The sequence below is a fragment of the Chrysemys picta genome, chromosome 6 (genome assembly GCF_011386835.1).
Source record: "Chrysemys picta bellii isolate R12L10 chromosome 6, ASM1138683v2, whole genome shotgun sequence".
Classification (NCBI taxonomy): Eukaryota; Metazoa; Chordata; order Testudines; family Emydidae; genus Chrysemys; species Chrysemys picta.
This window is the reverse complement of record NC_088796.1, coordinates 83,864,438-83,879,050: the sequence shown is the minus strand read 5'-3', so window position 1 is coordinate 83,879,050 and position 14,613 is coordinate 83,864,438. Positions and strand designations below refer to the sequence as shown.

General features: G+C 39.4%; 1 protein-coding gene and 1 long non-coding RNA gene across 8 annotated transcripts in view; one reads left to right on the top strand and one right to left on the bottom strand.

Annotated features, from left to right (window-relative positions):
- Positions 1-1,008: 1,008 nt before the first annotated feature.
- Positions 1,009-14,613, bottom strand: part of SEMA4D (semaphorin 4D) — a 159,989-nt gene continuing 146,384 nt past the window's right edge. For 6 of the 7 annotated variants that reach the window (XM_005307647.5, XM_065550391.1, XM_065550393.1 and 3 more), the window contains exons 16-18: positions 3,644-3,853; positions 3,054-3,151; positions 1,009-2,178 (exon numbers count right to left, since the gene is read on the bottom strand). In XM_005307647.5, coding sequence (XP_005307704.2) covers positions 2,149-2,178; positions 3,054-3,151; positions 3,644-3,853 — 338 coding nt within the window. In that variant the 3' untranslated portion in view covers positions 1,009-2,148. Of the gene's footprint in view, positions 2,179-3,053; positions 3,152-3,643; positions 3,854-10,909; positions 11,085-14,613 lie in introns of all 7 variants that reach the window. The other variant, XR_010588854.1, reaches the window with a different exon arrangement.
- LOC135972414 (uncharacterized) lies at positions 11,463-11,864 on the top strand. Its single transcript, XR_010588855.1, has 2 exons — positions 11,463-11,604; positions 11,787-11,864. It is a non-coding gene; the product is annotated as an uncharacterized LOC135972414 (long non-coding RNA).

Genomic DNA, 14,613 nt, shown 5'->3' with positions numbered 1-14,613 from the left:
TCTATTCGTTGACAGCTGGAAACTGAACTTAAGTATGGACTTTACACCAGCCAGTAGAACTACTACCATGTTAAATAAAACCCAGAAGGGTTTTATTGTAGGTATATTAAATGTCCAAGCAAAAAAGCCAAGTGTCTGGAGTGCACTGTGCTTAGCATGTTAGGAATCTTCTTCTTTTTTTTTTTTTTTGATGAATTCTAACATTAAATGCTCCCTTAGGGCAACCAACTTATTCCAGTTCCATGATGTCATAGAACATGACCTTTGAAACATATTCTGCTCCTCACTGCACTGTCCAGATTGAAAGTGGATGTGGGGAGCTCTCTCACACAAGATGTAGTATTATACTTTTAATTCAGAAGGTAGGCCTCACGCATGTCAGTGTGTAAATTCTGTAAGTAAACTAGAAATATTGCTCTTCAGTTAGGCATCCAAGCCCAGTCCTTCTGAGCACTGACAGTCTCAGGGCAGAATAGTCATGTCTCCAGTACTGAGACTGCCTTCATCAAATTCTTCATATTAGTCATCCAGTCTTTTGCCAAAAGAAAGGAAATGGCATTGGCTAAGTCTTCTCCGGGGCAGATGCGCATGGCTATGAAAATCCCATTGTAATGGATCTGTGGACTCTAGATAAATTTCCAGGCTGTACCAACCTGAGTTACTTTCTTCAGGCAATAAGGTCCACAGAGCTGGCCCACCCTACAGCCAATTTCTATCTCAATTCTGAAGGATCCACTTAACATTCAAGGACTTAGAATTTTACTTAATGAGGACAAGCCCGCCATACGTTGCTTGGAGAAATTGTTGTTTTTCCTCAAAGTATATTTAACAATCTGTGACTTAAAGTAGATTTGAAGTTATCCTGGCTATGGAAGTGCTTAACAAGAGGGAACTTCAGGTATGGGGTATTCCCCTGCTGCCAGGTCTGGTCCCCAAGTTCCAGGCAGGCTGAAGTACCATTGTAAAAGATCTGTAGAGCTTGTTGCACAAAGAAAGGAATTCTTCAGGTAAGTGTGGAAAAGTTTTATTTCGTATACATTCAGGGTTATGGAGAGAATACAATACTTTTTAAATGACCATTCCCAGCACAATCAAGCCAAAGCTTTTATATAAATGAGGCGTTTCTGTGCAATGCTAACAGTGGAAATTTTGAGGAAAAGAGAAGAACATTGAAACATCTCAAACTTTTTATTGATCCTTGCAGAAAGATAACTTATTTTAAAACAAAACAGGACAAGTAGGTCCCCAAAATTTGACTGGCTACCTCAATGTTAAGTCTGCAAATGTTTACTAAGAATAATAAACAATCCTGGCATCACATTAGCCCTTTATCAATTGCTGAATATTTGTTTAGAGATGTTTAGCATAAATCAGACTTGATCTTCCACAGTACCAAATATTATTCATATTTTGTAGCTCATTGTGTGCTGTGCTTTACATTATGCTAACTATATTGAGTCCAGTAAATATTTATTTACTGTAGCTTGTAACTAGTCAAGTTGTTTGGTACAGGAAAACTTGTATAATTAACAGAAATTTAAGTTTTCAATTTTAAAGTCTCTCTAATTCATGAAAAGTATTAATGTCCATGAGGAATCTCACAGTAGTTTCTCTTTAAAAGACTATTATAGCTTTGCTGCCTACTTATGCAAACAAGGAAAGTGAATTTGCCCAGCCCAAAAAGGAATGTTCTTTAAAGGTCAACCTTATTCTCCCCTGTTACTTTTCTGAAAAACATTTAAAATATAAGTGATCCAAATCCTTGTTACATCCCCACTCCTTTAATACATTCACATGTTATAAGAGCATCACAATCGAAGTTACCTCATCTGCTTAAAACAGGATTTAGGGATTTCATTACAATGTTTGAGCACCACAAGTCTCAGTAGGAACACTCTGTTCCTCAATAATTAGCAGAAAAAGAACTGAGATCAGGTTGTTCAAAGTGGGTAGGGGAGTTGTCTTGGTAGTAGATAAAATGTTCTTCAGTGCAATGAGGAAATCCTGCTTTGCCTAAACTTTCACAAGATTCTCCTGAACAGCAAGCCCCACTGTCAGCTAGTGTAGCTGCTGAATCATTTTTCGAATATGCTGGTTAGAGTACTGGAAGCCTCATATTGCAGACATTTCCCGAACTGGCTCTGTCCATTAGGGGGTGTCTTTCTTCTTGCAACTCTCCTAAATGAACAAGACATTTTCATTTTACTTTAGAAAAATGAATTAATATTTTCATATTAAACAAGCTGGTTTTATTTAAAGCCAGCCCTCTGAGCTAGCAGTAGATCTATCAAGCTGAATTGCCATACCCTTACGGGTATGTTATCTCTTAATGACTGAATCTGCTCTTTCCTCAACCTCAAGCCCAGAAGCATTGGACCAGATTCTTGGTTGCATGTAGCCACTTCATCAGAGCAGAGGGGCAATAATGCCAGCTTAAGGGACATATACGCACAGTCTTTTGTGTCGGGGGTAAAAGGGATCAGTCAGGAAGCATCCCTGTGGCTCCAGCTTTCCTCAGGACCCATAACAGCCCCTTGGGCATTACTTACAATAAGCCCCTGGTCTGTACACTTATTAGAGAAAGGAATAGATTAAAAGTAGTGGAAAACCACTTGAGATCCCCACCTTGGTCCTTAATCAAGGAAAGTTGGGCCTACTGCTAGTACCATCCATTTCATAAAGTCAAACGGGAGGAAGAAAGAAAATGTGCTCACACTTCACTGATTTGTCTTGGTCCTAAGGTGGACTTTGAGTTGATGACAACATATGCAGGTATGATTCAAGTGGATGGAGACAGTTTGGTGTTATCTATAGGAGCCTGGGCTTAGTTCCCAGCATCAACCCCTAAGGTACTAGATCTTAAAACACCAGAGGAAGGCAATTTTTGTCTAGAAGTAACTGACAAGCAGTCACTACTATACATGGACTACAAATGGAATCCTATCCTGTTCTGTCCAGTATAGTGGCAAGTCAAAAATAAGGATTTTCAGGCTCATCCCACTTGCTCACTAAAGCAGCATAGCGCATGACAACATGCATGTCAAGAAACTTACCCAGGTCGTCTTCCAGTTTTGCATCATTGCATGATGTTCACTGACTGCACTTTTCCAGCTGTCGTACTCATTTACCCATCTAGCCTGACCAGCACTATCTGAAAATTGTAAGTAATGAAAGAAGCTATGTGAATAGACCGTGATCAAATAGATGAGCATCTGCTATTGACTTCAGGGGCAGCTTTGAAAAACATCTAGTTAACATTAGTGGATAGATTCTGGAGAGAATGATGATTGGGCAGCTGGTGCTCTCTCAATCCCCAGAATCAGTAGGCACCTGAACACAGGGCTAGATTTTCAAAAATGGTGAGACTACAACAGCTCCTATTGAAAATCAGGCTCCTTTATCTACAGATGGCTTTAGGAGCCTAATGTTAAGCACCTACTTTTGAAAACTAGGATCTGAATATGGAATCCCTTCCACAATAACAGCTGAAGTGGATACTAAATTTACTTAGAAATTAGAGAGGGTTTTTTAATAGTGACAGTCTTCAAGAGTGTATAGGGTCTTTATGGGTGAGCTAATTTTAAAGCTGTCCTCCCTGCATCAGAGCCAGGATGAGCAGTGCATACCCACTGCACCAGCCTACCTTTTTCTTCCACTGTGATGAGCACTTTTGATGTTTTATTTCCAGCTTTTGAGAGGACTGAACAATGGTATTCTGAGTTTTCTGCTACAGCATCTTTCACCCAGCTTAGAATGTGCACTCTGCCATCAGCCAATGCATGAGATTGCTCACTGACACACACTTCTACTTTCTGTCCATTCTTCTTCCAGACAAAACGTGCGTCAGTGGGACCTGTGAAAATGTTAGTTTAATTACTGAAGAAACAACTTGTAAAAAATGAAGAGTGTCAAATGTAGATTAAAGTGTGAAACATTACCATGAAACCCTGGAATTGTGATGACTAGACAGTGCCAGATTCTGGATTTTAGAACATAAATAGCTAAACATAAGGACTGTTGGGAGGATTCTGTTTGTTCCTATGCTGCTTGAGTGCAGTGTGGTCAGAAGATTGGGGACAATGAGCCAGAGTTGATAAGGTAAGAATAAAAGCATAGCACTCAAACAGAAGAGATTCGCAGGGAATTAAGTGGGAAAGAGATGCCTGGATTCTGACATTCTCACAAGTCGAAGCCACTCCTGGAAGAAGTAACATGATTATAGACTGGACAGTGAGGGAACCTAGGTAATCCCAGGTGCAAGAGGTGCAGCATTCGTTTTCTTGAAATGAAGACCAATACCAAGTACAAGGCTAGGGACTCAGAGCAGTTGAAGATACTGTGTGTAATGAAGAAAACAAAATTAGAGGAGACATCACAAATGACAGCTGGGTCGTGAAAGAACTTGACATGTTTTAGGGTAAGAGGAGTAGAGGGCAAATAGCTGTCCAGCCTTTTTGCCTAATCACCAATATTCATACCATCAGTAAGGAACAGAATGCAACCAAGCCAAAGATTGACATAGTTTTCTTGGTTGCTGTTTGGGATAAAGTAAAATAGTGGCTATCAAAGAAAAACAAATGTAATTCTGCTTAGCGTGTACTGTTAGGAATTTAGCTGAGGGAGCTATAGCCCAGATAAAGAGGGATGTATGCCACCTTCTTCTTTCCATATCTAACAACTTCAGAATAATGGTAATGGATTTTTTTTTTTAAGCAAGTCCTGTTGTGCCCCTGTGACCTATAATCAAACACCCTTAGAGAAGAATAGATGAGGGAATATAACAGTAGTGAGGCAGGTGGTCTTAGGCTTCTTTTTGTTGCCAAGGACAACAAAGGGAGGAGACACCATACTAGAGAGACTTACCTACAGTGCCAGGGGGTGGATTAACTGACCACTGGCATTACCTGTATAATGAGTTGATTTGGATTAGTGATTGTCACATAAGAGGGACACTGACCTAGGTTCAAACAGGCAGACCATATTAGGTAGGCTTTGCATACAAAATGGGGAACTTTCACATTAGCGTTCTACCACCACATCCAATGCAGTAGGCACTGTACATGTACAAAAAACCCTTAGTTCCTACCTCAAAAAGCTTATCTTGGGTTTCAATAGACAAAGTGGAGTGGTCTGCAAGTGAAAGGAATAAGAAAAGCTTACTGTATATTAAAGTACCTTACATGAATGTAAAACAAGGAAGTGATAGTAGTGAGGATGAATGATGGAGATTATGATCTACTTAAAACTTGGTAGGACAATTCTGTAAGAGCAAGATAAAAGGGAAGCGATAGGAGATTGTCACAATATATTTAATAGTACTTAGGCCATTGAGGTACCAACTGACCATCAAGAGTGGGGAGATGAAATTATTTGGGGAAAATATACAATTAACTGAAAATACCCAACCCTCAGCATCTGCCACAGGCCAGGTGTGCAGGAAAACAATGAAAATGAAAGTTTCCTGGACTACTTGCAGGACACTAGTATTTTAGCTTCCCCAGTATCTGTAGGGTAACTGCACACTCAAAAAAAAAAAAAAAAAAAAAAATTGAGTAGAGCTGACAAGGTCAGGATTAAAAAAAAAAAACAAAGACCACATCAATCCTGCTTCTGTGACTAATAATTAAAAGGACTGTTGGGACTAATGCCCACAAGAAACTTGAACTCAGTATAGTAGTGAATGGGGCAAAGAGATTTTCTCACTATTCTTTCTGCTGGTCCCAGATGTGTTGTCAAAGTCCAAGGATATTTTGATTTCAGAAAATCAAATCTAAATTTTTAAGTCTAAGATCCTGATTCTTCAAAGCCTTATGTAGTTTTACTGATTTTTCTAGGCGAAAAAGAGTGATTTATTGGCCTAGGTGCCATGCATACCTCGGCCATTGTATTAATAGTAATATTGCAAGAGATTGCATTCTTCTTGCAAATAAAGAGTAACAAGTTAATGTAGCTTTTACTACCCCTGGAAGTGGAGAAGGGAAAACTGATCCACCACAAATACGGAAGATCAGTTTAAAAAGAAAAGTTGATTCCAACTAAAAGATTACAAGGCATAAAATGGACTTTTGCAAATGTCAAGATAAAAAAACTCTTGGAGAGGGAAAGTCCATTGATACAGTGGAAGGGGTAAATTTAGTAATGACTTAAACAGATGAGGAAATTAGTTGCTTTTCCAAAATGTATTAAAAAGAGACATTGAAATGTGACCAATTGAAAGTCTAGAAATGCTTGTTAAGAAGAGCAAGCTAGAGAATACAGTGGAAGTTTGAACAGAGAACAGGCTATTAGGTAATTGGTTTACTAGTATAACACACTTCATTTTATAACATGTCCTATAAGAATTCATGTGACCTTCTCTATTCTTATCTTCCCACACAGCTGGCATCGTATCATATATATTACTGATCAACTAAATTTAACCATTTGTTGCTTTTGGCAGTGACCTAACCCAGAAAGGGGAAAGCAAAATACTAAGCTAATAATTTGCGTGGTTCGCTATTCAAGCTTTTCAACCGTTGCAATATGCATTTTCTTTTAAATGAGCTAGTGTAAAACTGTTCGGTGTACTCAAGTATCACAACGGGTATGTAGTGTACGACAAGCCATCCTAGATAATACTAGCTAACTCTTCTCAAGACGTTGCAAATATACCAGTGTCTGGATAAGTATATATTTCCATGCAAAAGTAATTGTACTACAGAAGATCAAGATGACAGGCACTAGAAACAACATAAGTGGCATACACAAGATGACGAAGCAATTTATTCCCTCTCCTTCAAACTCCTAATTTGATTCAAAACACAGATCTTCACTCATCCTCTTGCTCTTTGGAAGAGATGGTCCAGTGATTAGGGCCCTAACTTGGGACTTGAGCTATCCAAGTTCAGTTCCCTGCTCTATCAGACTTCCTGTGTGACTCTGGACAAGTCACTCTCTCTGTGCCTCTGTTCCTGATCTGTAAAATGGCTAAAATACTTCCCCATCTCACAGGGGTGTTGTGAGGACAAATATGTTAAAGATTGGCAGGTACCAAGACACCACATAAGCATTTAAGAGTGTAATTTTCAAACAACAAATGGATTCATAGTAGCTTAGTTACTAACTTTACCAAGTTTGATTTGAGCTACTTATTATCTTGACCTCCTAGAATGTCCCTTTTTCCTAGAGTAGTGGGTGGGCCATATCATGAAACAGCACGATCAATGCAAACGACCATTTCCTGCAAGCTTATTTTCAATTAATTAGAAATGCAAGTCAGTGTGATTTCATGCTATTTCCTATTTATATCGAAGTGCCTGCTCTGCTTTCATTACCAAAAACAGTCTGTTCTTAAAAATCATAGTGGTTTTGGAAAGGCTTCAGAAGCTTAAAAAAAAAAAAAAAAGCTGTAGTTTCCCAAAAGAAACAAAGTTGGGTTTGGCAATCCCTTCAGAAACTTCCTTGTTCTGGTTATCTCACAAGGAGCGTGATCCTGGGTCAGCACTCCGGGGAGTCACTGAACAAGTGACTACTTTGCTGTCTTCCCACAAACATTCATCATACGCACAGTCAACAGTGCTGGGATTTCCCACACACACTGCAAAATTTTTGCACGTCAAACTTTTACAACAAACCAGGATGCAAACAACATGTTTGTGCCCTTTTTGATCTATTTGGGAAAGAAATCTTTACTGGCCTTTCTGCACATTTCACGGTAGTTCAGTCCTGATTCTCTAATTTAATCACTTCTTCCACTGTAGTACTTAGTTTCATTTGCTCAGCTTCCCCGAAGCACGCAAAAGGTTAAAAAACAATTGCTATGAAACATCTTAATGTAACCCAGAAGTTGTGGAGATCAAGTACTATATTATGATTTGCATAAATCTTGATTCAAACACCTATTATGTGTAACTTAGCTTTAATCCTCCAGAATTTCCTCTGGGATAAATATCACTTATAGAAACAATGTAATGGATTCAATGAAACAAATGTCTGCTAAAGTTTCTTGCAGATATGTGCTGGTGAATCCAATACAAAGGACTATGCTTCTTTTTAAATTAGGTGATGATACGAGATGATAGAAGCATTGATACTGCTGAGAAATAGTTGGCAATCAGGTGCCAGAACTAGAAAATTCATAGTTTCCTTTTGTATTTATGAATTGGATACAACACAGATTAAATACAAGAGAATTGCTCACTGAGTGACCATAGAATTTCATATCTTGGGGTCTTCAAACATATTTAAACAAATACTTACATTCAGTTGTTATCCTCTCTTTGTGAGTGCTTGAGAGATTAAAAAAAGTTATAAAATAAAAGGATCAAATTAATTCATAATAATAGGAGTGCAATACCCATCAGAAGCCATTCTGCATGTGTAACCATCGATATAGTAAAACCAACCCTAGGAAATGGACTTTTCAGGGGTGTCCTCTCAAAGCCATTGTTTCAAGCAAAGTTACTAGTTACTGAAAGCCATTAACACTTGAACAACTATTTGGAGATTTACTTGAAAGGAATAAAATTAATGGTCTGTCATATATTCACATAGAAAACCCCCCACCCACCACTCTCCCAACAAGCATGCGGCTTGAGACTGAACTATTCTTTTCCTCTAGAAAGCTCCTCCTGGTCAGTATGGAGTCATTGGGTAGTGAAAGGAAGCTTGCATTACCTGTGTTATGCTTGTGTGCATATATACAAGGCTTCATTTTCCAGGGCTGCCACCCAAGTACATTTCACACAAAGCCAACATTTTCAGACTTAACACCTTTGAAAATCAGAAATGTAAAGTGAACAGGAGTTGGGGGAACATCAATGGGAGCTGCAGATCCTCATCACCTCCAATTCAGGTCACTTTTTAGGTGCCTATTTAGGGATTTAGGTGCCTAACTTTAGTCACTGAAATTTGAAATGTTCTAAATTCCCTTAAAAAATTACAGTCTTAAAAAGCAGAGTAAAAAACTCTCCAAAGTATGAAGAATACAGCTGCAGACGTTCTACTGACAACATGCAAGAATAGCCTTAGAATACTATGGGCTGTTCCAATCAGTAAATTGATAGTAGAATTTAAGGGTTCACTGTATATATACCGAATCCTGAAAGAGAGTGCAGTCTGCTTCCAAAAAACCTCTGAGATACTATTTTAAACAAAGCTCATCAGAATGAGCGGTTTCTTTGACACGAGAAGCAGCAGTAGGAGAAAGAAAGATTGCCTGAAGGAGAACACTGGAGAATCCTGGCTCCTGTGGTCAAATGGCTGCCATGTAAAAAAGGGGAAGAAAGTGAGTGTCCACCACTTAATGAGCCACTTAAAGATGCATAATGCAGAAGCCAAGAAATGCTGTCACACTGCCACTACACCATTTAATATAATATTTTTCGGTTGTCATGCTATTCCTGGAGCTAAAATGATGAAGCTTAGATCAGGTCTCCCTGAAGGTCACTCTAAGATTATCAAGGATGGAAATTAAATAGGAAAGGAATGTGGCTAGTAATCATGTAAAAGCAAAGAGTGAGCTGCTAGCAAGAATAAACAGCTTAGAGCTGTACCTACCTAATCTCTAAAAGTCACCAGTGAATTGATAGCCAATCAACTTTACTGATTAATCAGCACCGGCTGCAAGGGAATTCACCTCAGAATAGAAGGGCTTTTGTACTAGCCTAATGAAAATATACCCTGGCATCTCAGGTGTGTGCTAAAGCAGGATAACAAGGAGGACTCTCTGTACTGATGGTTGGAATGATGAAAGAAAGGCACTATAGAGAGAGCCAATAGAAAAGGGTGTCATTAATGAATGGTGTACAGGTATGGACATTGCTGTCCTAAAACAGAAAATATATACAGATAGAAGACATGTGACTGGCAGCCATGGAGCTGGTTCAGAAAAGCCATACAGGAACAGTGACATTTCTTAATCTCAAAAATGAGAGACATCTGGAGTAACAGCTGGTGTCTGGTCTACAGGTTTGGTTTGAACTGGACATATTGTAATGCAATAAAAAAATTAATGCATCAGGACCATTTAGGAATCCCTCATCCAAAACTAGGATTAGGTTTTAGCAAACTGTATAATCTGGTTGCAGAAAAAATGATCAGGAGCCACAGGTCAGAAAAGTGAAAGGCAAGGTTAGTCCTTCCAAAGCAGTGAACAGAAGAAGAGAGCATGCGTCAGGTGGAGCAATTCCTGTTCCATTAGAAAGGCAACTACCAATACTATACTTTGAACAGTAGGTGAATGAAAACTGGGTGGTAGGCTGAATGATTCTCTATCTGGAAACTGTAAGGGCTAGGTGGGAAGAAGAACTCTTGAGTCACAGGCTAGCTGATAATGAACTGGCAAAACTGAAGCAGACATAAGAGCTGTGATTCAGCAACCCCTTGTGAACAAGAAGTAAGAAAACAGGGCAGTTGCAGACGGAGAGGAAGTTTCTTGACATTAACAGATTGCAACAAGTCCAGAGATATGACCTAAAGTGTGGTCTGCTGTTGTGCTTTCCGGATAATGACAAGGAAAACGTTTGTATGGAGGTAGAAGCTCCTTACTTTTCCAGAAGAGAAAGTGGATTAGCTTGAATAGAAGCTAAAGTTACAAAGAGAAACATAGGAAAACAGATCTCTCCAACTCCTGGACAGAGGGTTCATTATGTATCATAAGTTACTGTTTGTTTCAATTAGCAGCCAATTCATATCTAAAGAACACAACCTGCTGCTTGCACAAAACTGGACTGTTTGTTAAATTACTGCTAAATGTACCGAATAGCAACACTGAAAATGTGTTGATGTCAGCCTTATGGAAAAGATTAAACAGGTTGCACGTGAAATGCTGCACATGCAAGCTAAAAAAAATAGAAGGTCTCTTGTGGGAAAAAATATCCAGTCACCACTACACAATACACATATATGAATATAAGATCAAGCATCTGACCTGAAGATGGTAAAAAATGCAAAGAGAGCAAACCAGAGGACCGCTGACTTGTCTACAAGGCTGGAAAAGTCAGTCCACTTACGACCTATTGCTTCCAGTGTGCCAATAGTATGTGTTTAGGTATCAGCTAGGTGGGTCCAGGAAGGGTCTCACAAAAGGAAACCTACATAGTTGCCTGTAAAAGATAATACATGTTAGAAAGTGGAACACTAGGGATTAGTGGGATTACATCGTTTCCAGACTGGGTTTTCTAATTTAAACTACTCTAACAGTTTGGTAGCCTCTTGCATCTAGTAGCAGGGATAAGATGTTCATTTTTTAGTTTAGAGGTAAGGCAAAATAAAGTTCAGCTCCCCAGACAGTTTATGGAGAGCATCTACATAGTCACTGGGGCCAATTAGGGAAGAAAAGCATGTACCAAAAAACCCTCTAACTGTGGTGCTCTAAAGTGAAGAAGGGAATATGTCCCATAATTTTACCTTAATCTTTTGGAGGAGAGGGGATATGGTGTGAAGGTGGCTGGAGAAGGGCAGAAATTGAGTTGGATCCTTGCTGACGGGGGAGGAGGTACATAAACCCTATGTACAGCAGGTGAGTGATTTCAACAGGAACAGTAAAAGTTAATAGGATTTACTCATGGTCCAGATAATGGAAATACCAGCAGTCTGAGAGGCAAGAATTTTTCATTAAAAGAGGTTTCAGAGTAGCAGCCGTGTTAGTCTGTATCCGCAAAAAGAAGAACAGGAGGACTTGTGGCACCTTAGAGACTAACAAATTTATTAGAGCATAAGCTTTCGTGGACTATAGCCCACTCCGAAGAAGTGTTAGTCTCTAAGGTGCCACAAGTCCTCCTGTTCTTCTTTTTTCATTAAAAGAGCTGATCCTAGCTGGAGGCAGAAAATTAGGTCTTCATTCATATACATGATCCAATACTAAGCAAGGACACCTAATCACCCTTTCTAAGAGAGAGAACATGGAAGCTGGCAAAATATATTCTGTTTATAGTCCTCAAATGTTCTTAATATAATGCCTCATTGCTGCAACATGGGTCCAGACATGTCACTGATCAGTAATGCATTTTACAATCTAGGACTGTGAAATCCAAATTCTTATGGGTGCCAAGGGCTTAGCAATAAATCTTGGCTTGCTAGTCTGGTCTAAGACACTACAGAACCTATGAGATACATGTTAGGCATGGAGGAGGAGATCAAAGAATGGTTTAAGAACTTTATCTGTATTACAAAAGAAGAGAGAGGCTAAGATATGAAGTTTAGTAAAACCAATCTCCCAATATTCAGAACAAGCTATCTACAAAGAACCCCTCTCTCTTCTGAGAGTCTTAGAGTCCACTGCAAGAATCTACAGACCATATTTGGGTCAAAAACATGCCACAAGATCACTCGAAGTGCAGACTTTACAAGCTAAAATCACAATATCTGGATGCTTATGTCTTATTGTTTGTCACAGTCTAAGTTTACCACAGCTGATTTTGTAGACAACTTGTTCTTTTGTCTTGCATTGTATACCAGCTCAAAATATCACTTCCTCTCTCTCATGAGAGAGACTGAATCACTGATTTTAAATAACACGTGTGAGTGCACTAGGTTGGCAGTGGGAACACTGCTATTTTAATAACCAGATCAACTTATATAACTGAGACAAAGGCTATGGCTACACTACAGTTTAAGTAGACAAATTGTGTCACTCAGGTGTGAATTAGCCACCCTCCTGAGCAACATAACATGCACACTTAAGCACTGGTGTGGACAGCGTTATGTTGGCAGGAGAGCTTCTCCCCCCAACATAGTTACCACCTCTTGTGGGGGCTGGAATAATTAAGCTAACAGGAGTGCCCTCTCCCATCAGCTTAGAGTGGCTACACTAGAGACCTTACATCTTACTGATCATAAGTACTGCACTAATCATTATGTAATGCACTAAGCAGCAAAGTGCTAGGCTCATACAGGTATCCAATGGTAAGTTTTCCATCCAATTTAGAAGATACACATCATTGGCTGTATAGTTGAGCCTCAGGAGATTATTCACTTCCTATAATAGGAACTCAACAGAGTACACTGCCAAAAGAGAGTAGAGATCTCCTTGTTAACGTAGTAGCACATAGATACCACTCTAAAATTAATTTTAAAAATGTACTTCAGATCTTTGAAGTGTGATCAATAGTGCAGTGATAAAATCCCACTGCAAAGAATCAGATTTCACATTGTCTTGATCTTAACTTCCTTGTTATTATTAGTTACAAAACTGCACCAGATTGATGTACCAACTTAAATCATCCAATCTCTTAACAGTGAATGTGCACAAAATTTATAAACAAAATTCACTGGTACTTTGACAAAAACTAAAATAAAAAAATATCACTACTGTTTGTAAGGTGCATTTGAAAACATTACATAAATGCTAAGAATTACTATTATAACTACAACACCAGTTCTAACTCGAGAAAAAAAACTCTCTTGAATTTTTAAGGGGAAAATGTTTTATTTTTATAGCATTTCCATTTTCACTATGCTGGTTAAGGTAGTTGTTTGGAACATAAGAATGGTATATTAGAACAATGTAATCTACCGCTATACCTAATGAGTCAGTAGAAGGGAAAAATCTCATCGATCCTAGCCAATTGCACAATCTTATACTATGGGGGAAAACATTTCTCTCTGATCTCAGCTGCTGATTTATAACTAGGGCCCTACCAAATTCATGGCCATGAAAAATGCGTCACTGACCGTAAAACCTAGTCTCACCCCGTGAAATCTGGTCTTTTGTGTGCTTTTACCCTATACTATACAGATTTCATGGGAGAGACCCGTGTTTCTCAAATTGGGGGTTCTGACCCAAAAGGGAGTTGCGGGGGGCTGAAAGGTTATTTTAGGGGGGTTGCAGTATTGCCAACCTTACTTCTGTGCTGCCTTCAGAGCTGGGTGGCCGAGGAGCGGTGGCTGTTGGCCAGGTGCCCGGCTCTGAAGGCAGCGCCCCGCCAGCAGCAGCACAGAAGTAAAGGTAGCAATACCACACCATGCCACCCTCACTTCTGTGCTGTTGCCTTCAGAGCTGGGCAGCCGGAGAGTGGCGGTTGCTGATCAAGGGGCCAGCTCTGTGGACAGCAGTGCAGATGTAAGGGTGACAATACCATACCATACCATCCTTACTTCTGTGCTGCCTTCAGAGGTGGGCTCCTGGCCAGCAGACGCTGCTTTCCAACTGCCCAGCTCTGAAGGCAGGGCCGCTGCCAGCAGCCGTGCAGAAGTAAGGGTAGCAGTACCGCAACCCCACGTACAATAACCTTGTGACCACTCCACAGCTCCTTTTTGGGTCAGGACCCCTACAATTACAACACAGTGAAATGTCAGATTTAAATAGCTGAAATCATGAAATTTACGATTTTTAAAATCCTATGAGTGTGAAATTGACCAAAATGGACTGTGAATTTGGTAGGGCCCTATTTATAATGTCCTGAAAAGATATGATATAACCCTTGTAATTCTTACCCTGTTGATTCAGAGTTTATACAATTTAGGCCTAATGTGCCCCAGGCTAAATTTGTAAACAACCATCTAGGGGCTGTAGGATGGTACAGACTTTTAAGGAAAACATTCACTTAAAATGAACCAACAATGATAATTGTCTCTATTGCAGTTATTACTTTTAGGGTTCCAGGTTATACTGTATTCAGTTTTCTCTTCAAA